General features: G+C 34.9%; 1 protein-coding gene across 2 annotated transcripts in view; it reads right to left on the reverse strand.

The window, feature by feature from the left end:
• Positions 1-3,320: 3,320 nt before the first annotated feature.
• LOC145277641 (uncharacterized) overlaps positions 3,321-26,951 on the reverse strand; it is a 358,623-nt gene continuing 334,992 nt past the window's right edge. Inside the window, exon 4 of one of the 2 annotated variants that reach the window (XM_080129218.1) lies at positions 3,321-6,442. In XM_080129218.1, coding sequence (XP_079985344.1) covers positions 5,737-6,441 — 705 coding nt within the window. In that variant the 5' untranslated portion in view covers position 6,442 and the 3' untranslated portion in view covers positions 3,321-5,736. The remainder of the gene's footprint in view (positions 6,443-26,951) is intronic. The other variant, XM_080129220.1, reaches the window with a different exon arrangement.

The following is a 26,951-nucleotide window of genomic DNA, read 5'->3' on the forward strand; positions in this document are numbered from 1 at the left end:
ATTCTAATTCTCACATATTATTCGAGCGAGACATCGCTCTTTCAGATGGTACTAGTATCGACCCAGTTCGATGCGACTGAGAAAAGTTTTTGGCAGGCATAAAACACACACATATTTTACCTTATATATATATATATATATATATATATATATATATACACACACACATATATATATATATTTCTGTGGAAATATATTTTATTTCCTTATATTATATACCAATCCTTATTTAAGAAACTCAATGTAATTATAGAGCAATATAGTGAATGAATGACAAAAGGCTATAAGATTCGCTAATTGATATAATAATTAAGTGATTGATTTTGCGCCACAAAACAGATACTGTCAAGAATAGTAAATGTCAATTGAGTTCAAGGAATAAATTATAAGACGGTAAACATTATGAACTTTGGAATATAGTTTTTTTGTCATTTATATAATATATATATATATATATATATATATATATATATATATATATATATATATATATATATTTATATATATATATAACCTACTTCCGGTAACATCAATATTTAATTCTGTTTCAACCTCAATCATTAACTGTGTTTCACCAATCTATAAAAATCTATAAAACAATATATTTTAATCAATTTCATCGATTTCAAATTAAATCCTACCAATATTTTCATTTTTATTAGTGGTATTTACGGAACAAGGAAGAGTTCGTCTTTAACACGCAGAAATATTCCTACAGTTTTTCTATCATCAAAACCGGATTTTATTTAATAAGAGATATATATTTGTATGCAGCGGTGTCAGACGTAGCTTGATTGGATAATCGACTAATCATTTCATTTCGTATAAATTACAGAATTTCAACGGTATGTGACTTTATTACACATTGAATTATTATTTTAAAATCGAGTTAAATAAAACGAACTTTTATTAAAAAATTATGATTAGCCTTAATAGAATTTCGAAGCATTTAAACTGTTAATATAACAGGCGAGAGATGTGCTTCTACGTACTATATCTTTGTATAGCTTTTAAAACGTTGCCGCTTCTTCTGGTTGCAGTAGCATAGACCCTCAAAACACAATGTAAGAAATATTTTCTTATGAATTGTTCACCTATCTTCTCTATCTTTAGACCCGTCATCATTTGTTTTTATCAATTGTATTGAAACAGTAATGCCTTTTTTTTCTTGGCATTAATGTTTGTCAATCTCTGTTTGTAAATTATCTTGGGTAATGTTCCGTAATACCTTTTATATCTGTCTCCGAAAGAAAAATGCGTATGTAGATAAATCCAACAATTCCTTAATAATTTTTCTTTTTCTTTTCTACCATCCATGTGTTAGCCACGATAACATGTACAGTTAAATAGCAACTTCGGGTTCGAGAAAGATACCCGTGAATATGTAAATCGTTCAAAACGTAATAAGCAATATATAAATTATTCTTAGCTTTGCATCGGTAATCATTTCGCGAAGAACACATAAAACAAAGGAAATACCTTGAAAATATCGCATCTTCATATTAGTTATTCCTTTTTAAGAACGTGTAGAACAAAAAAAAATGCCATCTAATATTTATATTTTTAGTGAAGACACATTGTTTGAACGTGCATAGGTAAATAATTAATAAGATTTATTTATTTTTGTACTTCTTACATCCCAAAGTAATGTTTGGTATCAATTCAGAAGAAAAGAAACGCCCCCCACCCTATAAAAAAAGTTTAAACGTCTAAACACTAATCGTCATAAAGGGAAGATAACTCTTCCGCACATGCTTGGGAGTTAGAATGAGGTCGTATACTTTCTCGTTGGTCTTTCAAAGCTGCCGGACGTGCTCCGATAGATTGCCATCTTTGCATGGCCTCCACAAACCCTGGCACTGTGTTCGCTTGAGCCCATTTTTTGATAGCAGTTAAATGAGCACCACAACAGCGCAACCAACAATAATATAAGTAATATTTACTAATACGATCATCTTCTCTATCTCCGACCCGGCAATACGCGTTCTTTATTGATTGAAGTGGGTTAGCAAGTATTCTTTCTATATTATTTTCTACTTTTATATCATGTTGTACCATTCCTTATATGTCCTGTGACCTCTTTTATGTTTGTTTTTGATAAACTGGTTTCGTAAGAATAGATGTACATGGATGTGAAACGTTCCGTCTTTGCCCTCTCCCCTTTCCTTCATCGGAAAATATATCCAACATGTCATTAGCAACATAAAACATAAATTCTAGAATATAAAATATTCATTAGGTTTACAGATCTAGATCTGCTAAGAGACCTTGAACGGGGATAGTTGCAACAACTCTCTAGAGCCCTTATCCTTTTAATGTTTTGTCCCGAACAAAGTTGATTTTCTTGGAAGTTTTTTAACCTTTAAAACTATATTTTAAAAAATTATTTAATTTTTATATTTTTTATCATTCGATGGAAAACTATTTAGTCAGTAAGTCATTTAATCACCTGCAATCAATGCATCAACTTGCTCTCTCGAATTCGCAATAGTCCTAATGTTAATTTAAGGTATCATCATTTGTTTACCATGAACCACTGTTTCAGGGATTTAAAAACAAAACAGTATATTACATCATGGCTCCCCAGCAGTGTTGACCAAACACTACCTCCCTTAATCACAAGAACTAAAACATGTTCCAGATATTAAATCTATTTACCTACTTATGATTAATTTGGCCAACCTATTCATGTTAGAAAAATGTATTTCTCACCTGAGAGATACGTCCATATATATATATATATATATATATATATATATATATATATATATATATATATACTTTTAATAGAAACAACATATAACAGTATCCACTGTCACACACGTTAAACTAGGCAAAATATCCACACTTGTGAATGTTGGGATGTTATTAGATTTGAAAACTTATATTCTGCATAACATATAATTTATTGAATAAATATAATGGATGTACTCCGACTGCTTCATATTTTACGTGGCCTTTACAAACCCTAAAACCATGTCAGCCATGCGCTTCTTCTAGTAGCAGTCACATAGACTCTCAAAATATCATAAGGAATAACAATGTAAGACATATTTTACTAAAACATGTTCACCCAACTTCTCTACCTCTAGGCCCGGCAACCTGTGTTTTTATTGGTTGTATTGAGACAGCAATGCCGTCTTTCCTCGTTTGTCATTTTCTATTTGTAAACTATCTTGTGTAATGTTCTGTAACCCCTTTATGCCTATCTTTGACAAGCTATTTACGTGAGAATCATTTAATAGAAACAGCGTATTAAAAATATTTACTGCACACTCGCTTTAATTTGCTGAAAAATTTCATGCTTGTAAACGTTAGGATGTTATTAGATTTAAAATTTTGCATTCTATATAAAATATATGATTTATTGATTAAATTTTGAACATTTCATTAAAAATCACATTGGTTTGTTTACAAAGACTAACAATGCAGTATGAATTCCGTATCATAGATTGTTTTGCGATATGGGTTACAATCTCATACCAATAGCACTAGCTATGTAACCTAGTACTATTTACCATGCGTTATGAGGAGAAGAGGTAACCATCACCTGTGAACGTTCCTCATCGTTGGCACATGTGATTGATGAGGATATCATCATTTAATCGATTATTAATATCACCTCCTACCCTGAATCCATTGATTCCACATAGGAGGTCGTCTTTCCAGAACTTGGCAAATACACTTGACATCGGCATTGTTTATGGACAGAACAGAGTTTCCGGTTCCAGTTTACTCAAAGAGGAGAAAAGAGTGGAACAACGAAGTTGTGATTCAGATTAAAGAATCGCTTTTCTTTGCCATCCAACAGATACACAATGCCAATAAAATTTATCAAAGATTATAAACCGTTTGTGAATTTTTGAAATGAGGAGTGATTATTAGTATTATATCGATTTTTCAGACTACGATTCTCATCTTGAATGTTATTCGCACAACGTTTCAGTCGGTGTAACCTTCTTCATGTGTATCTTGTGGAACTCAGGAATTTTTCTGTCGAGCACAGAATTTCGAACAGAACCTTTTATTTTGTCCAAAGGGTAACATGTCTTCCTTCGTTGTAAATTACACTCGTTTGGAGGTCAGTGGTTCAACTTATAGTGCGGGCGACACAATTGCGTATTACTTAGGAGTCATGGCCAACAATTCCGTTCGAAATTCTGCGCAAACTCCCGAGTTTGACAGAAAGATTCCAGAGTTCGGCAAGATACAAAGAAGGCCGAAGGTTACTTCGATCAAAACATTGTTGAAATAACACTAAAGATGAGAACAACAGTCTGAAGAATCTATGTAATAATATTACCAGCCAATTTACTAAAAGTTCCAGAAACAAATGTAATAATCAGGTTTTTAAGACGATGGATGATTACTGTTTCTTTGATATGACAGAGGCGCCGTTTGAAATTCATGTTTTTGTCTTTCCTAAATTAGCCGGTAACCCATTCTTGTTAAACTTTAATTCGCACCGTAAATCTTCTTTTCATAGTATTCGGATTGTTGAAACTAATATTCTTATCGTGGATGTTTACGTTTCGGCCGATGGAAACTCCGGACTTCTCAGGTTGCGTCATGTAGAACTCGGGAGTCTACATGCAATTTCGAACTGAAGTCATTATTTAATTCATAGGAAGGGGTAGATTGTTCTCGTTCTGACAGTCATGGCCAGTAGAAGTTTTAAGTAATTTTATTTATTGTTTTAGTTAGTATCGCCTGTAGTGAGGATTTAACTACTAACCTCCTGACGAATGCCACTTGGAAGTGATTATTAACACTATATACCTTGCACTAGTTCGAAAAGACACGCGTGAATAGGTCAGAGGTTACATCTGCCAGAATGTTGTGGGAATAGCATCCAAAATGTCCGAATAATTCAATTAATAAAAATTATCAATCATCGTCTAATATATTTCGAAATGTAAAATCACTATTTACTATTCCAAAAGTCATGGCATCAGTCCTCGGAGGCACTCCTCTCAGACTGAGGACATTTTGCATTTGTGAACCAGGATCGAGCGGTGGAAATGGTTTTGCCCCACCCTACCACGAAAGAGTCCGTCTTTATCTGACATATGATTTGAAGATTAGAGAAATCCTTAAATTATAGGTTACAGGTAGGATTCGAACACTGCTCCATAGTGGACCTTGATTTTTTTAATTTGTGTTACTAAGCCAAAATGAACATGTTTAATTTGTGTTACTAAGCCAAATGAACACGTATTTTAAGGGCGCCCCTGTCTCATAAAAGAAAGCATTCAGGAATGTTTCTGGAACTTTTAGTAAAGATCAAAGTATAGTATTTATTCTGTCACTACACTTAATCTTTTTAGTCCTCGATCAATGTAGAAGAAATTCTTCTTGACAGAGATAATTTAATTTTTTTAACCCAATTTAGAATAGCTAGTTTTTGGAGAGTAGTGGAATATCTCCCATTAAAAATCGTCCTTGTGTCAAACTCTGCTCCGTGAGGGGATGCATGTAAATTTGGACATACAGTGCGTTACGTTTGCGAGAGTGTATTTATAAAGTTCGGTTTTTATTCCTGACAAAAAAACAAAAAAAATGTTGATGGCAATTGTAATTACTTTCTGAAATAAACCTTTTTATGGCATCAATAGTTGTCTCCCTTGGATTTGTTTTTAATAGATATGTACAGTGAAAATAGGTTTTTTTTCTTCTTCAAATAAACATATAAGTAAAATAAATCATAGTAGAAAAGGCCATTTTAAAGGTGCTCAATTATCCGGCAACCATATGGGGGTAGCTATGCTTTCTAAGGTCTTCGGGGCTCATCTGGAATCGTTCGTAAACAGCCAATACAATGACAGCGATAATAAAAGCGCTGAAGAAAGAGAATATAATGAACTTCTCGCACTTTTTGGCGTATTTGCGGGCGAGATCAATGTCACCGCGTTCGATTCCGATATCGAATTCCTTATCAGCCTTCATAGCGTAGTAATATGCACAGATCCCAGTCGGGAAGAAGATAATAATGGCGATCACAGCTATGGCCATCATGAATTTTATATTTCGTTTGCGTAGAGGCTTTTCGTAAGAGTATGGATTGAAATTCGACGCATAATGGGCTGTGTTGATGACAGTATCACCACCTTCCGTCTGGGTTGTGCGCACATTGTCTCTCGTGAAAGTTGCCTCCCCTGCATGATTGAAGTACATCACGCCATAATGGTGTCGAATGCAGCCGTCGTTCGTAGGTGTCGAATTGGAGTCTGGTGAACTGCTGCCTTGCGTGTTGTCGTCAGATTGGGAATTATCCGCTGTTGAGGGCTTCATCTCAGCCATGTTTGATTCGACATGGTTTTCCGGGCGGGGGTCATCTTTTGGTTTCTGCTCAGATATCAAATCAGATTCGAACTCATCGTCCGGCACAAGACAATCAGTATCGTCGTCTTCATTTTTCATCTCCTTATATTTATCCGCCATTCTGAAAAAAAAATAGAAAAAAATATATAAAGATAAAGAATAAGAACCTTTAATATTTGGGACATTTGACAGTATAGACAACGAAACAAAAAAAAGTTACAGAAAAAAACAAAAAACAAAAAAACAAAAGCAAATATATAACAAATAAATGTCACCAAAGATAAATTACTCTTCTACTTAGCTGGATAATTTTTATTGTTTTAACTTACTTTAAAGCTTTTATTTAATTTGGAAGACCATTAGTATAAAGTTTAAATTTAGAATAATAAAAATGGCTGACATGATAGGGAGTCTCAATAATCGATCAAAAATCGAAAAAAAAACAAACAAAAAAACAAAACAAAACTGGTAGGACCCCATCCAATAAATATGACGTTAGATTTACTTGTTTTTATTTATTTGATTTTTTTTTTACCACGTTTTCGTTTTGTTGTCTATACTAGAAAATGCCCGATGTTTGATACGTTTTAAAGCGACGTACGCGTTGGAGGTGTTTCTCTCCAATACGGAGGTCTCTAACTTTAATTTTTTTTGTTTCCTTGACAACCAATATCAATAGTTGCCCATTTCTCTGTCTAAATCTAAACGAAACATCTGTAGGCAAATGTGGAACAAAATACCGCTGACTACAACATGGTCGTTTTCAAGTCTAATGCAAACAAGTCCTCGTTGGGCCGCCCTCTTAATTAAATTCTACCCAATACCCACTACTATTGATCATCACATTATTGTCTCACCGGCCACAGAGCCCTCTTTGAATCCTTATCCTCGAGTGGCCATTGGGCATTGGGCCTTTACTAAAATGTTATTTTTTAGCACTTCTTAGGAAAGGAATGTAAATAAATATAAATTATTCAATAAAACAGGCACACGTATACACAAATAACAATTCAACTTATTTGGTCTTTATCTAATATATACCCCCCTCCCATCACTTAACTCACATAAACACCTGCTGCTCTTTCGCGGCCTTCCTTTCACGATAAATATTAGGTGTACAAATCTTTTGAACATTAAGCACCATGGATAATACAACAAGAAATAATAAAAAAAAAACGGTTGGTTTTACCCAAATAAGGAGCATGTCGATGGAGATATAATAAGTAAAAAATAATACCTGTATTTATTAGATCCTGGCTACATCTCGCTAAGGTATAAACCTTAAAATAAAAGGTCGCGAAATTAAATGTCCATTAGAACCTGCTTGTTGAAATTCAAACACCAACACGAAAGGAAGTATTATCAACCGCAAGCAAGATGTAAATAACGCTTAAGTCATAAAAAATAGGAACGCGCATAGATTATTAACAAACTCGAAAGTGATTTAAGGAGGACTTTGTCTTATTTTTGCAAATGATAAAACTTCCTAAAAAATTGTCTTTTTGTCCAAGCCAGAAAATGCAAGAATGAAAGGAACAGAAACCATATTATATAATAATTAAGATTATCAAATGAGAAACAATGTGTGATACAGATAAAATAAGAGAAAAGCAGAAACAAATAAAACGAAATTGAGACCAATGTAGATACGTTTATTGTTTATTATAAACAAAAATTATATACACACGCCTTTATTTATCCCCCCTCTTAGTCTTAATTGATCTATGACATTCTTTTCTCCCTTTATTGTTGAAATAGATGCATTTTAAAGCTTTGCGTTAGTTGCCGGTAACAATTTGGGTGTTGTACAGGTAAATATTCGAACCTGAGTAGAAGCGCGCGCACACACACACACACACACACACACACACACACAATACAAGAATTATTACTTGATTCCATTTTCACGATCCGATAAAATGTTTGGTTGCCAATCATGCGTAACATTAATTATATAGAAGAGAAAACAAATACAGAAAGATAAATTAAATAGTTATATATATATATATATATATATATATATATATATATATATATATATATACACACACATATATATATATATATATACACACACATATATATATATATATATACACACATATATATATATACATATATACATATATATACACATATATATATACATATATATATATATACACATATATATACACATATACATATACATATATATACATATACATATATATACACATATATACACATATATACATATACATATATATACATATATATACACATATATATACACACACATATATATATATATATATATATATATATATATATACTAAAGACAATAGAACATGATACACAAAGATACTGCGAAAATCACAAATTTAATGCTTTTTTATAGCGACGTATGTGTTGATAACGTTTCCATGAACAGATCTTCTTCGCAAAGATATCCCGTCAGCAGAGCACATTTCCACGGGACTACTTTCCTGTATATTACAGCATGATCGTCTTCAAATCCAATGCTAACAGATTCCTATCATCAATTCCACTAACCATTCCCAATTTTCTCATAACATTTTTCATATTTCAGCTGATAACCATTCCATCTCGTTAACCCTTATTTTTTATGGCTTTTAGTATTGCTAGATAGGGATCCACCAGAAAAACAAAACAAACACTAGAAAAAATAAAATACAAAAAGTCTGTTTTCCTATTATGTCACTCTACATTTCTGTATTTCTACTTCAGTTGGAAATTTTTTTTATGGTCAGTGTTAATCTGGCAATCAAATTGTTCTAAAACGGCAGAGGGATCAAATAATTTATGAGAAATTTGGTAAAGAAAATGATATAAGCAAAAACACTGAATCGAAATTGTAGCAGAGAACAGGTCATGTAGCTTTGGCGTATACGAGGTGTTTCAAAATAGGATAGAACAACGGAAAGATAAATAGGGGAAGAAGAACAAGACACAAACAGGAAATATGTTTACGCATTAGGCCGGAAACCTAGATAACAAACGGTATCGTTTCGCTGACTGCGTTAAGGATGTATACACGACTAATTTCCATGGAACAAATTGTCGTTACATAACAAATTGTTACAGTTTCATCAAATGTTAAATAAACGAAAGTCATTCTTGTTTTATACCGAAAAATAAATCCTGCATACTTTTTTTTTCTATCGGTTAATATGACCAGCAGCATCAGACACCGGAAGTAGATAATAAAATTACACTGATTTGTAATGTTTGTTTGTTTCAGATTACCGCTTTCATCTAAAATATTATTTTCACAACATTTCAGCCGATGTAATACCCGAACTTCTTCAAGGGCATTATGTAGACCTCTTGAATCCGTATGTATTTTCTAACGGAACCGTTTAATTAATCTTTGCTCTAATTTCGTTAGCTATAGCCTTGAAAAAGTCTTAAATAACTTCATAGTCCGTTGTGCCACAGATCCGTGCCGCGAAGGATAAAAGTCTACATTGCACTGTACAGAAACTACTGCTGATTTTATAAAATTATCTGTAAATAATGGCTTGAATTAAAGTTTAAAATGCAAAAATCAAATATCATGGTCCAATACTTAGATCCCTCCTGACCATTGTCTGTTACTAAATTCTAAGCAACAGTCTTTTGATGGTTGAAGGTTCAAATTATCAATAGGAGTGATACGAGCAATACAATTACGTTTTATCATATTAAGTCTGAATACATCAATGCGCGTTTCCCTAAGGCATTTTCCTATATAAATTAATGACGCAAAATAAACGCAAAATCCCTTACTTCTAGGATTGGGTTATGTTTGAAAAAATTTTTTTTTCATTTCTTCTAATTAGCCGTAATTTATAATTAACTAAACAAATAAACAATCTTTAACTGAGCAATGAATTCCTTTCACCTTCCAACCGTATGTTGATTCACCCACTCTCTAATAGTTTATGATGCTATATCACTACTTAGAAAAAGATTGACTATTTTCAGCTATTTATATAGTGTGGTCTTACATACCGTAAACACGTATGTCAACTAAATAGAAAATAATAAATCTCTTTACTTTTATGTTATTTATTAGATAATATAGAAATAAGCGTTTAATTTTTAGTTAGACAAGAAGAAATACTTAACTAATGTCACAGTTTATAGTTTTTTTTAATGAAATCAAAGGAGAATAGATAGTGATTTTAGCTGTGACCAAACAAATAACGAATAATCTAGTATATATATATATATATATATATATATATATATATATATATATATATATATATATATATATATATATATATACTAGACTCCCCGTGATCCATTGGGTCAGTAAGCGTGACACTTGTGAAGTAAAGAAAATAGTTTTTTTTTTGACATAACAGAAACATTTCTATGAAAGTATATTAAAATGAAAAATCACGGACAGATCACTCAAACATGAAACAAATTCCTCCCTATTCGTGTAAAGTTACCTATTTTCCGAATAATCGCTCAAAAATCGAAAATTAAACATGATTTTCCTACGAATCGAACGAACGCCGACGAAAGTAATTTAGCAGTAAAATCGCACATGAACCTACGGATGAGAAATATAAGAATGAAAAACCCATATTTGAAGCCTTTAATCAAGTTATAGAAACTTAAAAAAAATAATAATTAATAAAACCTGAAGCAAAAAAATAAAACCTAAATAAATAAAACAAAATAAAACTAATATTGAAACAGATTAGTAAATGTGTCAACAGATTCACCGTTCTCGCACAACAATTTTGTATCTAGAAATGTAAACAAAAAATAAAAAAGAAGGAAGGAAGGAAGGAAGGAAGGAAAGAAAAGGGACGGATAGAGAGTAGTAGTAGTAGTAGTAGTAGTAGTAGTAGTAGCAATAGTAATAGTAGTAGTCTTGGCTTTACTACAGTTGTTCTTATGTTTGTCAACGGGTTAAAGTTGTTTAGTTGTAAGAAAATAGCGACAGTATAGTTGTAATAAAGAATAGTTGCAAAACACTCCCACTCTTCCCATGTTAAATAATAATTTCGAAATAATACCGTTAATATTTCAGTGCGCAGTTCAAAATCTGCAAAAGAAGCAATTTGTGTTTATTTGTTTACGTTGTTATGGGTTAATGTTTATGCGCGCATGCGCAACCGGATGTTGTAAACCGGAAAGTGGGTTACATCACTCGTTACAAGGTCATTTGAGTTTTATAATTATATATATATATATATACAGAGAGAGAGAGAGAGAGAGAGAGAGAGAGAGAGAGAGAGGGAGAGAGAGAGAGAGAGAGATTAGACTAGACTATTTGTTGTATTCTAGCAGGCAGGCCCAACGTTGCCCGAGATTGCATAAGGATCCATAAATATTTTACCCTTCCAGTACTTTTGTCATGGAAATCGGTGAGATCGCCCATTCATCAATCAAATAAATTAATTATCTGATCTAGTCTGGAACCCACCGCGGTGCACCGGGATGAAGCTCACATGCCTCCCCGCGATGACTTAGTCGACAATACACTGCAGTCTACATTGCACTGTAGAGAACCTACTGTTAATTTTATGAAATTCTGTTTACCTAAGGACTTAAATTTTAAAATGCAAAAGTCAAGTATCATGGTTCAATTGTGCCCTAAACAGAAACATTAATTTCTGACGTGTTCCTGTCTTATCAAAGAATCTACTCTTGATTTTATACGCCGGGCCCGTCTGCTTGTGTGGTGATAAAACCTCTCAAATGCACTTGTGATGTGAAGCTGCATAAAAGTTTTAACTTTGATCAAAATCAAACTGTTCCTTCTTTAATCAGATTTTTTTCGATTATCGATTTTTGATAGTTATCGAAGGCATTCCAATACAAAACCAATCTAAAAACATTCTCAAACTCAGGAAGTATAGTTGTGTGAAATTTATAAAAACACGCCCAGCCGTTTCGGAGTCGATAGGAAACTAACTAATAAGCGCAGACAAAGCGCCTTTTATATATAAGTAGAGATTTAGTATGAAAATATACGGGGTGAGTCACGGGAAACGGATGTATTTTAAGGAATATATCAAGAAAAATTTTATAATTTACATAAAAACATTTTCTAAACTAGGCAAGGAGCGGTCTAAAAACATCCATTTATCGTGACTCACCCTGTATTTATAGAAAACTAGCTATATAGAAAACGGCCATTTTTAATTCTCGGCAGAAAATTATCAGTTGACCAGACGATTTCTTCTGGGAATGAAACATGAACGTTTCTTTGTAGCTTACTTGCCATAATATATTTTAGTGATACTACTAACGTATTAATCACTGTTGAAATAAATACTGCAAAAATATATATACATAGATAATCTAATATATAAAAAGCTATATGTCTGTCTGTCTCTAGATTTTCAAATTCTGTCTCCTCCGAAAATAAAAATCGCAGAGCGGCGCTAGGGGCCTCAAATTAGATTTTTTACGGACTGTTTTATATTGGTCTCTAGCTGGTTTAATTGGTAAAAAATGGGTCAAAATTGAAAAGTCGTCATACATTTTGTAAATTCATGTTAATTTATTTAAAATTTTTAATTTTTAATTCGTATTACGTTGGTACAGTGGTAACGTCACTAGCTTTGAATGGTACAGTTTTGCTTTCGGTTTCGATTCTCCGCTGATGGCACTCAAAGCATCTTTTTAAAACTTTTTAAACTTTTAAAATCACGATTCTATAATAATATATACGAAATCTGGACAAATTAAAATATCATATTTAAGCGTATTTTACACCTGGGCAAAGTCGCCGATCCTACCCTTAGAACATTATAGTGCTTTATAAAACTGTTGTATTTCAAATCGATTGATTGCCTGCTCTAATTAGGGGCCCATGAAAGTCCCTAAAGGAAGATTCACATGTCTCCCCGCAGTGACTTAGTCCACAAGACATTGTAGTTTACATTGGACTGTAGAGAAACTATTGGTAATTTTATAAAATTATCTATAAATAAAGTTTAAAATGCAAAAGTCAACAATTATGTTTCAATTGTGCTCTAAACAGAAAAAATTCGTTTCGAACACACGCTTATCATATCAAAGAACATAATATTGATTTTATATGCCGGTCCTTTCTACTTGTGCGGTGTTAATGACTTTAATTTAAGTTTAAAATGCAAAAATCAACATCATGGTTCAATTGTGCTTTAGACAGAAAAATTCATTTCGAACTCTTTCATCGGATTTTTCGATTATCGATATTTATCGAAGACAATTCGATACGAAAACTACCTACGCCAGGCAAATAAAGTTCATTTGTGCGAAATCTCAGCCGCTTAGGAATCCATAGGGAACGAACTCACACACATCCACAGAAAAAGTTATTTTTATATATAATAGATAGATAGATAGATAGAAATCGAAATACTTTCATTTAATAAAACGCACTTCTGTGCTCAATCTAAGTTGACGCATAAGTACTATTAAAAATTCAGTTGTAGAGTTAAATCCTGATCTACATTAATGATCTTCCAAAATCACATCCTTACATCATTCGTAGACATTTATGCTGATGACACTACCATTTATGGTAGCACATCAAAGACCGTAAACGACCAAGTTCTCTCCAATTCTCTCTCTTCTGATCTTGAGCATGTGGTACAATGGGGGAAGAGGTGGCTGGTTACTTTTCATGCATCTAAAACCAAGCTTTTCTCTTTACATCGTCAACGGTCTGATCCCCATCTGGCATCAACTGAAATGAATGGCTCTCGTCTTGGGGAGGCTCTATGTTTTGACAAGCTTCTGGGCTTGACCTTTACTTCTCATCTGAAATGGAACACATACATCAAATCCGTTGCCAAGGCTGCTGGAAAAATGGTGGGATCCTTTTATCGATCCAGTAGATATCTCACTACTGATGCAATTCTCTATCTATATAAGAGCCAGGTACGTCCAAGGATGGAGTACTAATGCCACATCTGGGCAGGAGCTCCTAGAAAGGACATCCTGCCTTGATAGAGTTCAAAATAGACTTCGTAGCCTCGTAGGGGATGCCCTTTTTTCTTCCCTGCAACCTCACAGAAGAGATGTTGCGAGCCTGTCTCTGCTTTATCGTTATTTTTTATAGCAAGTGCCCCTCCATCGCCAAACTTTCACGAAAAACACTCGTCTAGCCAAATCATCAATAATTCCCCCCACTCGTTATCTGTGCCTAAACCTAAACGTACATTCCACGAACAAAGCTTCTTTCTTAGAACTGTACGCCTGTGGAACTGTCTTCCATTTTCCTGCTTTCCAGCTGACTACAATATGAGTGTCTTCAAGTCCAAGGTAATCAAGTTCTTGATAAGCCGTTCCACTTAAATTAACAAATTTACTGAATTTCCATTACTAACGATTACTATATTGTCCGATTGACTACTTGTACACCCTTTAACCATTATGCTCGAGTGGCCTCTGCGCCTTGATAAGTGGTGATGCCTATGTAAAAAATATAATGTGTCTATGAATGAACAGATGTTTAACAACTAATGCTATAGTAAAAGGAAACAACATTTGGGTATTAATACTTTCATTCTGAAATCACGAATAATCAAAGCTTCCCAAAAGAAGAGATTGTGGCGTGTTCCCCTACCTTGGTAGTGTGACACAATGATAAAGAGTCATTTTCAGGGAGCTTTTGTATTTGAGTTCCTTACATTTAAAACTCTTTTACCCGGATTATCTTGTCAACGTGGGAAGACAAATAAAATCAAGCTAATGCTGCGTCGTTTCATGATGTTAGCGCACATCAGCAAGCCAAGACGTAACAGTCGGTTTAGAGACGTCCCGACGGCACAGAGACACCAGGTTACACACCCCGGTAAACGATTATGTAGGGCCATTTTTGTCTTTGTATATTGGTAAGAACTACATCGTCAATTGATATAAATTTCTTTTATGTTACATTATAGCGAAAAGAAAACGAAGCATAATAAATTGTGATATTATCAACGTTCCTCCCTCAAGTGTTAGGAAGTAAAAAAAAGGGGGAAAATATAACAAAAAAGAGGAAATAAGTTAATCAGTATAACAATGGAAAGTTGTTTACAAAGGAACACAAAAGAAAGCAAAAATAGGATTGTTAAGCAAAGTGTGGCGGTGTCTTGGAACAAAAGGACCGGACAATAAGTCAATATATTTAGAGCTAGTTTACCGGCAGTTTTAGGCATGTCAATGAGTTTTGCGACAGTTCACGATAGTTATTATCAGTTTATGGAAATCTTTGCGACTGTTGACGACAGTTGCGAGTTCGACACAATTGAAGACGGGTCCTGGATTGAGAGAGCTTCAGGATATCGATATAAGCTAACATCAACTAACAAAAACGGCCTTGACAGAACGTAGGTATTAACCTTAACGTGTAGAAGATCGATGGTGTCAGACACGCACCCAAAATCTAATAAATATATACAGAATGTGTCGGAGTTTGTGTTTTTAGTGTTTTGTTTTATTTTTTATACTTGCGAACCCGTGCGCCCACGCCCTCTCGGCAGCTACCATTTTGTGCGAAACGATGACACGATCACAACCGGAAATGTAGATGTAAAGGAAGACCACGCCACACAACGTTGGGGTGGGTGGGTCTGCGATGTTATCGAGCTGTGGATGGATGAGTGGGGCCCATGGTTATTACAAAACGGACATGCATGCATATTAAAATCGAAATAAATGAAACATTGAGGAATATTAACGTCAACAGCTAGCAAGTGGTAACTTTACATGGAAAGTGTTTTGTAAATGAAAAATCGAGGGTAATATAGTTAAATAAAAATATTTATATAACTATAAGTTTATAAGAAGATAAAATCATTTTAGTCAGAAATGTTTATTTGTGAATGCTTATAGAAAATAACACGTTTACTAGTAATATTGATATTGTTTTCAGGTGTCATACATCCCTTTAAACTCGATTTAAGTAACACCGTCCCAGAAGGAGTGAAGTTAATGATTGCGCAACCCTTGCTTGACCATAAACTCATTGTGGCGCATGCCTATTTTCAGAGAATATCGATGACATTTGAAGAGAGCCAAGAATGTGATCATCTTTTAATGAAGGTCATTAAAACCTCTTTCTTTTCCTTGATGCCAGTGTGTATTTTCAGCGAATCAGTTGTTCGTTGACCATGACAATTCGTTTTTCGACGCAGACTAAATCTGTGAATGATTAGTGAAAGATGCAACGTGTCCTTAACAACTTGAGAAAGCGTTTCGTTGTCGAGTGGAAATTAATTGTGTTAATTTGAATGCGATTTATGAGGGAAGAAACACGGAGGTGTGGATCATTTGTCACACAGATTAGGATGTCTCCGACGTTCGTTTTAATCTTTTAGGCTTGAATGCGTAAAAGACGTCGCAGAGGAAATCTTTAATCAAATTACTTAACTCGTTCTTGTCATTACGTCTCTAGAATATATATCTGAAGATAAATTAGCCCACAAAACACGCCAAAAGTTGAGAACAGCTCAATTAATTTGATTTAATAATAATAAAAAATAAAAATAAAAACAAAAACAACAAAAAGGGCGTTATTTTGTAATCATTGCTATTAATTCATTAATGAAATAAATGACGACCATTTACGATATAAGTTGACAGGTGACAGTATTCAAGTGGTTAACGACTCAAACTGACAAACTGGATGTTCCAAGTTCGAATCCAGTTCGTTTCACAAAAATCACTTTCACTTAGGATGTTGGAAACCTTCACGAGTATCTCCTGTAAGTATCCGATGTTTTCCTAGAAAGAATTCTGACTGAAAAAATATCTGGAAAACCAATGCCAACAATAGAAACTTCGGATTCATACGATATGATGATGATGATGATAAGATGAGTTACCGGTGACCGACAGAAATAAATATTGCTTACTAAGATTAGCTACATTTTTAAACGTTTATTCATCCCAAACAAGGTATAATGCCACTTTGACGTACGAATCTACTATCTGGGAGTTGAAAAGCAAGATATTTGTTCGCATTACATCTAAATTTCAACATCTTAGTATAACCAGCGAAGCAGGAAACAGAAAAGGAATTCCAATATCTAGCATTTCGAGGAAATAAACTATTATAGTAGAAGGATTTCCGGTATCTAAATACCCCTGTAGTGAAGGGGTGAGATTTTGCTGCTTGTCGGATTAAGATTAGTTATATTATTATTATTATTATTATTATTATTATTAGATATTTTTTATTTCTTTACTTTCATCTATCCTAAACAAGGCTTATTGCCCCTTGAGTGTAAGGGGACACTGTTTGGTACCATGTATACAGAGGCAATTTGAAGGCACTTGAGAAGCGAGATGTCTGTTCACATTACATTTAAATTTCAATATGTTAATACAGTCAGGGACACAGGAAACAGAGAGAGGATTCCGAAGTCAAGCAGGTTGAAAAAAGAAATTGTTAGAGCAGAAGACTTTCCGCTATTTAGAGACCTCTAAAATTAAGGGATGGAAAGCTTGTCGGTTTGGTCGGAGGTATTTATGTCGAGGAGGCAAAAAGCCACGAGTTCATCAAATCATGTTCCATTAAAGTACATATAAATCAGGCACAGGGATGCAACATTACAGCGATGGGACGGGGGGGTTGAGCTTGGTTGATAATTCGTTTCGAATGTAACTCTGTTTTTTTTTTTTAATTTTTTTATTACATTTTCACCCCAAACAAGGCAAATTGCCACTTTGGTGTAGGGGGCTACTATCAGGGGCAACAACTATCGGGGTACTATGTAGGGATTTGGGCAGCAAGATGTCGGTTCACGTTACACTTGAACTTCTGCACGTCAGTACTGTTGGGGAAGCAGGGACCTGGAATGGAATTCCGAAGTCTAGCGGTTCTGGGGAAGAAACTATTGGAGTAGAAAGATCTTTTACATCTAGGGATCTCTACAGTGTGGGGGTGGGATTTAGCAGCCTGTCAGGTTTGTCGAGGGTGCTCATGTCATGGGGGCACAAGTGATTGCAGTTCGTCAGAGCATTCACCATTAAAATACTTGTAGAACAGGCAGAGGGATGCAACATTTCGTCGATGGGGCAGAGGCTGGAGCTTAGATGCCAGTTCAGGGCCTATCAGGTTTGCGACTCTTTTGAACCTTGTCAAGGTGCGAGAGACTAGTAGCAGATGCACCAGTCCAAATGTGACAGCAATACTCCATACATGGGCGAATGGTGGCCTTATAGAGGTACCGGATACTTTCGGGTGTTAGTAGTTGTCTAGCACGGTAGAGAGAGCCCACCTTTCTTGCGGCGGCCCTGGCAATGCCTTCAATCTAATTGTTCCAACTCATGTTTTCTGTGAACGTTAGGCTAAGGAGTTTGAAAGATGTACTCTCGGATAAAGAGTCGTTGGCCATTGCTATAGGTGGTAGAGAGGATTTCTTGTAATTATTGAATGAAACTAGTTTAGTCTTGGCGGCATTGAACGTGACCAACCATTTTTGTCCCCATTCCACTACAGATTGGAGGTCTTCCTCTAGTGTTTCTGCCATTTGTTTTGAAATGTGTTCATTCTTCTTCCTGTCGTGCCTGCCGTAGAGTGTAGTGTCATCAGCATATATACCCATCTCAGAGGCAATTTTGTTGGGGAGATCATTTATGAATATCAGGAACAATAGAGGTCCAAGGATAGACCCCTGGAGCACTCCCGCATTTATATCATATTGTTTAGATGTACGACCGCCGAGGACTACCTGGATTTTTCTCTTATCTAAGAAGGATTTAATTATGTTAAGCATTCTACCAATGATACCGTATGATCTAATTTTCCTGAGGAGACCCTCATGCCATACCCTGTCAAAAGCCTTAGATATATCTAGAGCTACCGCTCTGCCCTCCCCCGCTTTGTCCAGTAAATGGTCTATACGTTCAGAGATTACAGTTAGGATGTCTGCTGTGGAACGGGCTTGTCTAAATCCATGTTGTTGGTCAGTTAGCAGTTTAGCATCTGTAAGGTGATGGACTAGAGCATGGTTACCAAGGTCGCTGGAAAGATGGTGGGATCCTTCTACCGCTCTAGAAGATATCTCACTACTGATGCAATTCTCTATCTATATAAAAGCCAAGTACGTCCAAGGATGGAATACTGTTGCCATATCTGGGCAGGAGCTCCTAAAAACAGCCTATCCTGCCTTGACAGAGTACAAAATAGACTTCGTGGCTTAGTGGGGGATGCCCTTTTCTCTACCCTGCAACCTCTCTCCCACAGAAGAGACGTTGCGAGCCTATCCTTGTTTTATCGTTATTTCCATGGCAGGTTCCCGTCTGAACTCCAATCTCTGGTCCCCCCTCGCCAATCTTTCACGAAAAACACCCGTCTAGCTGAATCCACTGTGAAAATTTTCCCCCACTCTATATCTGTGCCTAAATCAAAACGTGGATTCCATGAACAAAGCTTCTTTCTTAGAACTGCACGCCTGTGGAACTCTTTTCCGTCTACCTGCTTCCCACCGGACTACAACTTGGATGTGTTCAAGTCCAACGTTAACAAATTCCTAATGAACCGCCCCCTTAAGTAAACACTTCATCAAATCTCCACACTAACGTAATGTACTTGCAATGACCCTTATCCCTAAGTGGCTTCCGGGCCTTGATAAGTGGTGATCACTGTGTAGAAAAAAAAATGTCAGTTCGTTTGAATTAAAATCGGTTGCTTCTTCTTGTTCTTGACATAAGAACGATTCCAATTTCATTTTCTACAGATTTGGGTGCAACTACACTGTAATAACAAAATTCGAAATTTTTAATATTTAATTCCAAGGCAAATCCATGGTCTCTCCTTAATTGTCTTGTTACAGTAATTAATATATCCAAAAATTACTAAAAACGACAAGGAAGAAAAAGATTATTAAAGAAAACAGTTTTGACAAAAATTAGCAAAAATAAAATGTTAGGCAGAGAGTTACAAGGGGAGGTAAATGGCATGTAACTATTACCAATTTTTAAATATGAGTTAATTCCCTTGTTTTTTACCATGGTTGAGTTACTTTTCTTGTTATTATGTCACATGTTCGCGAGGATGTTTTTACGAATAAAGATCGAAAACTTGTTTTCTTTTAATAATGCTATAATATTTAAGTACTTCTAACATGTCAACTTAGTAGATATCATTACTTTTAGTTGAAATTGATACAAAATTTCAGTGGATACCATTGTTTTTGTTTTTTAATCCATATTTTCGTTTTCCGAATTTTGCTATTATAATGTAATTGCACCCAGATTTGGAATCGTGTTAAAAGAATTCAATTTCTTTTTCAAGCTTAAAAATATTGAGAGTTTATTTTTTTGTCCAATATCTTTTGAGGTTTTGATAAAATTAAACTCTCAATTTCATGTATCTTTATGGCTGAATATTACGACTAAATACGTTTTATTGTTTATGTGCCGAAATTGCTTGGAAACAGAATCAGTACCAATTAATGGTCATAGCTGGTTGTCTGGCGGAACAGGCTGCTAAAATGCCGTGCCTAAATTGCAAGAATAAAATAATCAGTAGGAACCAGTTGTCGTGCTTTAATTTGTCGTACATATATAGTAAAACTGGTTGTGATTTTTTTCACAAAGGGGTCACCATTTATCAAGGCCCAAAGACTACTCAAATATAAGGATTAAAGAGTGCACGGTAGTCATTGGGACAACAGCGTAGTAATCGTTAGTCGTGGAAAATTGGTATAATTAGATTATTTAAAAGGACGATTAAACAAGAACTTGTTTACGCTGGACTAGAAGACGACGATATTGTAGTCAGCTGGAAAGCAGATCAGCGGAACAGAGTTCCACAGACGGGTAGTTCTACGAAAGAAGTTCTATTCATGGAATCCAGGTTTAGGTTTAGGCACCGATAGAGTGGAGAAAATTATTGATAGTGGTTTTGGTTAGACGAGTGTTTTATTGTGAAAGATTAGCCAGGAGAGAGACTATAGATTGGGGCTCAGACAGGTACCTCCCAGGAAAATAACGATAGAGCATAGACAGGCTCGCAACATCTCTTTTGTGGGAAAGAGGTTACAAGGAAGAGAAAAGTGCATCATCTACTAGGTTACGAAGTCGGTTCTTAACTCTGTTAAGGCAGGATAGGGTGTTCCGATTAGCTCCAGTCCAGATGCGGCAACAGTACTCTATGCTAGGACGTACTTGGCTCATACAGGTAGAAGATTGCATCGGCAGTAAGATATCTACTAGTACGGTTATTCTTCTTAGTATATATTGAACCCCTTGTATATGTCAGGTGTGTCGTGTTTATTCGGCCCGGTTCCGATTTTGAGAAATTTATGTCCATGTTATTATATACTAGTTGAAGTTACCCGGCTTTTCCCCGGGAAATATAACATTAAAATGACTAATCTCTTCACAAAGAAACTAAAAAGCACTTTGGTGGATTCATTTCCCTAATAAAATATATTATTTGAAATAGAAAAAGTAAATAAGTTCGTTTTAATACATTTCGCTATTGCACGTTTTCACGAATAAAAGTAATCGATTAAACAACCTTTTATCAATAATTTGTAAATAATGTGAAAGCGAGGCGCAGACATAGTGCCATAACTTTATCCATATTCAGTGATATAATGACCTCCATTCAGTCTTGGGAGACGGTTGATACTCCTTGTAATAGTAACTGTGCGTGTAATTATGAAGCAAGAGTTGCGCCATCCACAACCATAGTTCTCCTGAATCGGTTCTGCTGGATTCAAATAGTAAGAAGAATCCCAGAGTGACTAGAAACAATGCTGAGATAAGAGGAGAGCACATAAAAGACCTGGTGTCTCAAAATAGTCACCCATTTAGTACTGACCAGAGTAAACGTTGCTTAACTTCGCTGATCTAACGATAGCCGATGTAGCAATGTGATTACGCCGTATATTTACACATTAGTGATAATGATTTATGAAAACCATTTAACATAATTTAGACGAAAATAACCCACGAAAAATAGACCGTTATAATCGAACGTGACTATTAACTTTTAACTTATTAAACGTATTTAAAAATACGCAGTTAAACTGAACAAGTGTATGCATAAAAGGATTTAAACAGAAAAGTTTATGAAACAGAAAAAAGAAAAAGAAAGAAAATTACCGGATATAAATTTGAATTTTAAGCAATTTTCAGTTTTCGTTTATTTTTTAACACCGATTCTGTAAAGCAACGCAAAACAGTTTGACACAAAAGTAAATCGATAATAAATGTAATTTAAGTTTGGTTAAAAATATCGTCGAACATCGTTTGTTTTGAAGTATAGCACAAAGAAAGTAAATTTTAGCTCGAATACACCTCAACAAGTAAAGCTTTATTTCTTTAGTAGCGGGGGGTTGGAGGTGTGTGTGTGTGTGTGTGTGTGTGTGTGTAAGAGTGGGGGGTAAAGTAAAGAAGTAATAACCCTGTTTAAATATTAAAAAAAAATGATGTTAAACTTCTTAAAAAAATCGGAAAAACAAAACAAAACGATAACAAAAAAAAAAAAACAGCGCACAAACGTCAAACCTGTTTAAAAAAGAAATCGGGAAAACAAAAAGCAAAAATAAGGGTAAAAATGATGAACGTGTTCGGAAAAACAAAAACAAAAGAACACAGCGAAAAGCAAAAAAAAAAGAAAAGAAAATGGCATAAATAACCCTTTGTTTCGGTTAAGCCCATGGTGCGTTTTACCCAGTAGAAAGCATAGAAAGTAAAGGAACGTTAAAATTCCATTCCAGTTTTTATAAGCAACTACAGAACGAAATAAAACGGAGATGATGTTTTAAATGTTATTTTATAAAAAAAAGAAATGGAAAGAATCTTTTTTTTTTTAGTGTAAAAATGTTGGGAAAAATGGTAAAAAAGCTAATGTATTTTTCTGCACTTAAACGGTGTTATTATCGCAATCAATGTAGATAGAAAGAAAAATAAGTTTCATATTGCGTGATTATAAAATTAAATTAGAGAAATAAAGTAAGCGTGGGGTAAGATTTAATGCTTGTGGGAATGTCGTTATCGGTTAATTCCATGGTGCGTTTCACCCAATAGGAAGCATAGAATGGAAAGGCACGGTAAAATTTAATTCCAGGTTTTTAAGCAACTACGAAGTAAAAAAAAAACGAAACCGGCGTTCGTTCGTAACTGTCCCTTGTGAACGATCCCGCAACGGTGTAAGTGGTGACGGGGGTAGGAGGAATTAATTAGAGAGAAAAGATTTTACTACTTCCCTTGATTTTATCCGATTTTGGTAATGAACTCTCAACAGAAAAAATATAGGAATCTACGATTATCGAAGAAGTGGAGAGGTAATATGCCTATAACGCACCTCAGGTATTGTGCTGCAGTTTGTGCATATTACATTTGCATGAAATGTCTTGATGTTTAATCCTATTAAGGTCAAAATCAGAGTGGAAAAATGAGTTCATTTTATATATATATATATATATATATATATATATATATATATATATATATAGGGAGGAGGAAGGGAAGGGACAACATATTTTATTGTTTAATTGTGGCCATCTTTAAAACAGTATTAATATCTGTATGTAAAAACTAAAGAAACTATACTATTAGAAAACTATAAATACCTGAAGACTGAAAGATTATTATTTTAATAAGTTAAAAAGTGTTATTGTTGTTAGGAAAAAGCTAATGAATTTTTCTGCACTTAAACGGTGTTATTATCGCAATCAATGTAGATAGAAAGAAAAATAAGTTTCATATTGCGTGATTATAAAATTAAATTAGAGAAATTTGAGAAATCACTATCGTAAATCAAACACAGAAAAATATCCATTTTGCAAGAGGTCGGTGCTATTTTTGAGATAAACGAAAAATTGCTAAAGATATAAGCCTACTTAGGCGGAATGAGTAGTTTCTGAAAGAAACTAATGCGAACTACTTTTTTTTTAAATGTCTGGTGGGGAAAGTTAATTGCTTGCTGCCTGAGGCGCCCTACCGGAGAATACAGATGGGGATGCCGGGGCATACCACAAGGAGAATAAAAAGAAAAAAAATGCGCTAGTCAAAATCAAGTAGCTAGTTACTATATTAGTATAAAGGCGAGAATCTCATAGACTTTTATTTTCATGTTATTTCTGTATATAACTAGCATGCTACCTAGCACTCCCCGGTCGTAAAATAAACGCTTTTAATTAATCCAGATAAATAAAACCAATTCTCTCTTGATTATTATATTGTACCCGATATACAGTAGAGATTTTAAAAGTTGAAAAAAGTATGACTTGGTTGCCATCAGCTAGAATCGAAACCAAAACATTTAGTCCTCCAGCCTTCTTTACCATTTGAGTTAAGTCCATATAAGCACACCAGAACTTTAAAACTGACGTTGTTAAACATATAAATGAATATTTGCGCATGCATAGAAGACGCAATAATCACTGGATTTGCACACCAGTAGATTTATTTTATTTCATTATTCTGAATAATTATATTTATATATATATATAGTCATCGTCATACAATCCTGTTTCGTTGTATCACAACTCATCAGTGCCGCTAGACTAGCACCTGTCCCAAGCCGAGGATTGAACCTAGCCCCATCGCGTTGACAGTTGGCAGTTCTACCTATCGACCCTCGGGAGCGGTGCCCGTAAATTTTCTCGCCAAATGTCTATTTAAACAAACATTTGACCACCGCTTTTACAGTGTTCTAACCGCTTGTTTATAAACAAAGAGCGAGCGTCACATTTTTCAGCCAATTAAGTAGCGGATGAGATTACTTACGGCAGTTTTCTACCCAAAGAGGGGGGGGGGCTTTAAATATTTGTAGTCATCGACATACAGTCCTATTTCGTTGTATCACAACTCATCAGTGCTACAAGACTAGCACCTCTCCGAAGCCAAGGATTAAACCTAAACCATCGCGTTGACAGTTAGCAATTATATCGATCGAGCCACGGGAGCGGCGCCCGTAAATTATCTCGCCAAATGTCTATTTAAAGAGAGAGAGAGAGAGAGAGAGAGAGAGAGAGAGAGAGAGAGAGAAGGAAAGATGCATCGATATAGAAAGAGGAAGTGTCAAAGGAGGAGAGAAAGAGAGACACAGATCCTTCAAAAAGTGATAATCCTCACCCATAAAGAAGTAGCATAGCTAGAAACTTCTTTAGTCACACATAGTCAAACTTCATATTACTAGAAAAATAAATTAAGATTTGTTTTAATTTATGTGCTGGTGTGGACAATACAAAAAGGTGAGAGGTGTGCGATAAAGTAGAAAAAAAAAATGAAAAAGACAGGAATCCGAGCAATTATAAACCATAAAAAAAAAAGAAACCTATGAAAAAAAAAAAAAAAAAAAAAAGAAAAAAGAAATCCATGAATACATAGTACATATATTTGCGGAGGATTCTCCTTTCTATGTAAATAAGAGTGATGCAGAATTTCAGCGAGATATGATCAGCAGAGAAAATGAACTTCGATCTGTCGTTTTCCAAATATCTCAAGTACTGATGAACAAGTTATAACGGCTACAGTAAAATTGTGGACAACAGATTTCCCTTAAGATAAATAAGTCCATAGGAATTCGTTCTGATCAGCCCACTCTTGTTTTAAGTGATATCTTGGGCTGAAAAGAATAACTCATAATGATGCTGATGCTTCCAGGCTAATCCTAAGAATTTCAAAGCAGATTTGTTAACTCCAAATAAATCGGCATACACCATTTCGGACTTATAGAGACATTCTGGTTATCCAACTCCGAAGAAGTTCAGGTAAACAGCGGCTTTTTATAAGTTTGTGCCTTTTGTGGGTTTATGCTGAATATGTAATCGTGATAGCCTAATCCAAAAAAGAAAAACAAGAAAGAAAAGAAAGAAGAAAAGAAAAAAAAGAAAGAAAAGAAAGAAGAAAAGAAATAACAACATTAATAAACAGAACTATTCACCAGAATTAAAACAACTGATAGAAACAATGACATCAAAATACAAAGGGGCGCTGACAGCAATTGAGTTTCTGCTCTTGGGTGGGATTTATTTGCTTCCCCACTAAGCAAATTAGGCACAAGGCCGTTTTTTTAATGTGGAGAGATTGGGGAAAGGGGTCCAGCTCCCCGGGGAATAGGGGAACTGGATAGTGACAATTGGTATGAAGGGTTTCCCCTACATTGACCAATAACTGATTGCTACAAGAGCAATGGTCTTATATGTGGGGTTGCTCCCACATATCGTCTTTGATTGCAGCATCTGCCGGAACAAATACTATACTCTGATCTTGGTCCGAAGGCCACAAAGGTGCCATCCCGCGAAGGGGAGGGGGGCGGCCCAGAGTTTCTGCCCTTGGGTTACACGCTTACACACACGGACTTTTACGAAGCTGTGCGAATGAACAGAACCACTTCTCCACAAGAAACGGTTCGTAAGAAAATAGGATCAAACATGCGATTTATATTAAGTAACTCGTTATGTTTGTATAGACGTGTTGTAACGTTATAGCTGGAGCGGAGCCCCAGTGCCCTCTTTATCTTTAAGCAGCAATTATTATTTATTTCGCATAGATATTGCGTCATTTTATTATCCAGTCAAACACACACACACACACACACACACACACACACACACTGGCCCTTATAATAAAAGCTAATTGACATTTTGCTAATGTTAATCAGAACCGGTAGGTATTATGGTAAATAGTTTGGCCTTGGAACCGAATTTTTCAGGACTAGCCACACTGAGGGG

This window comes from Euprymna scolopes, chromosome 6, assembly GCF_053919585.1.
Source record: "Euprymna scolopes isolate OS-2025 chromosome 6, ASM5391958v1, whole genome shotgun sequence".
Taxonomy (NCBI): domain Eukaryota; kingdom Metazoa; phylum Mollusca; class Cephalopoda; order Sepiida; family Sepiolidae; genus Euprymna; species Euprymna scolopes.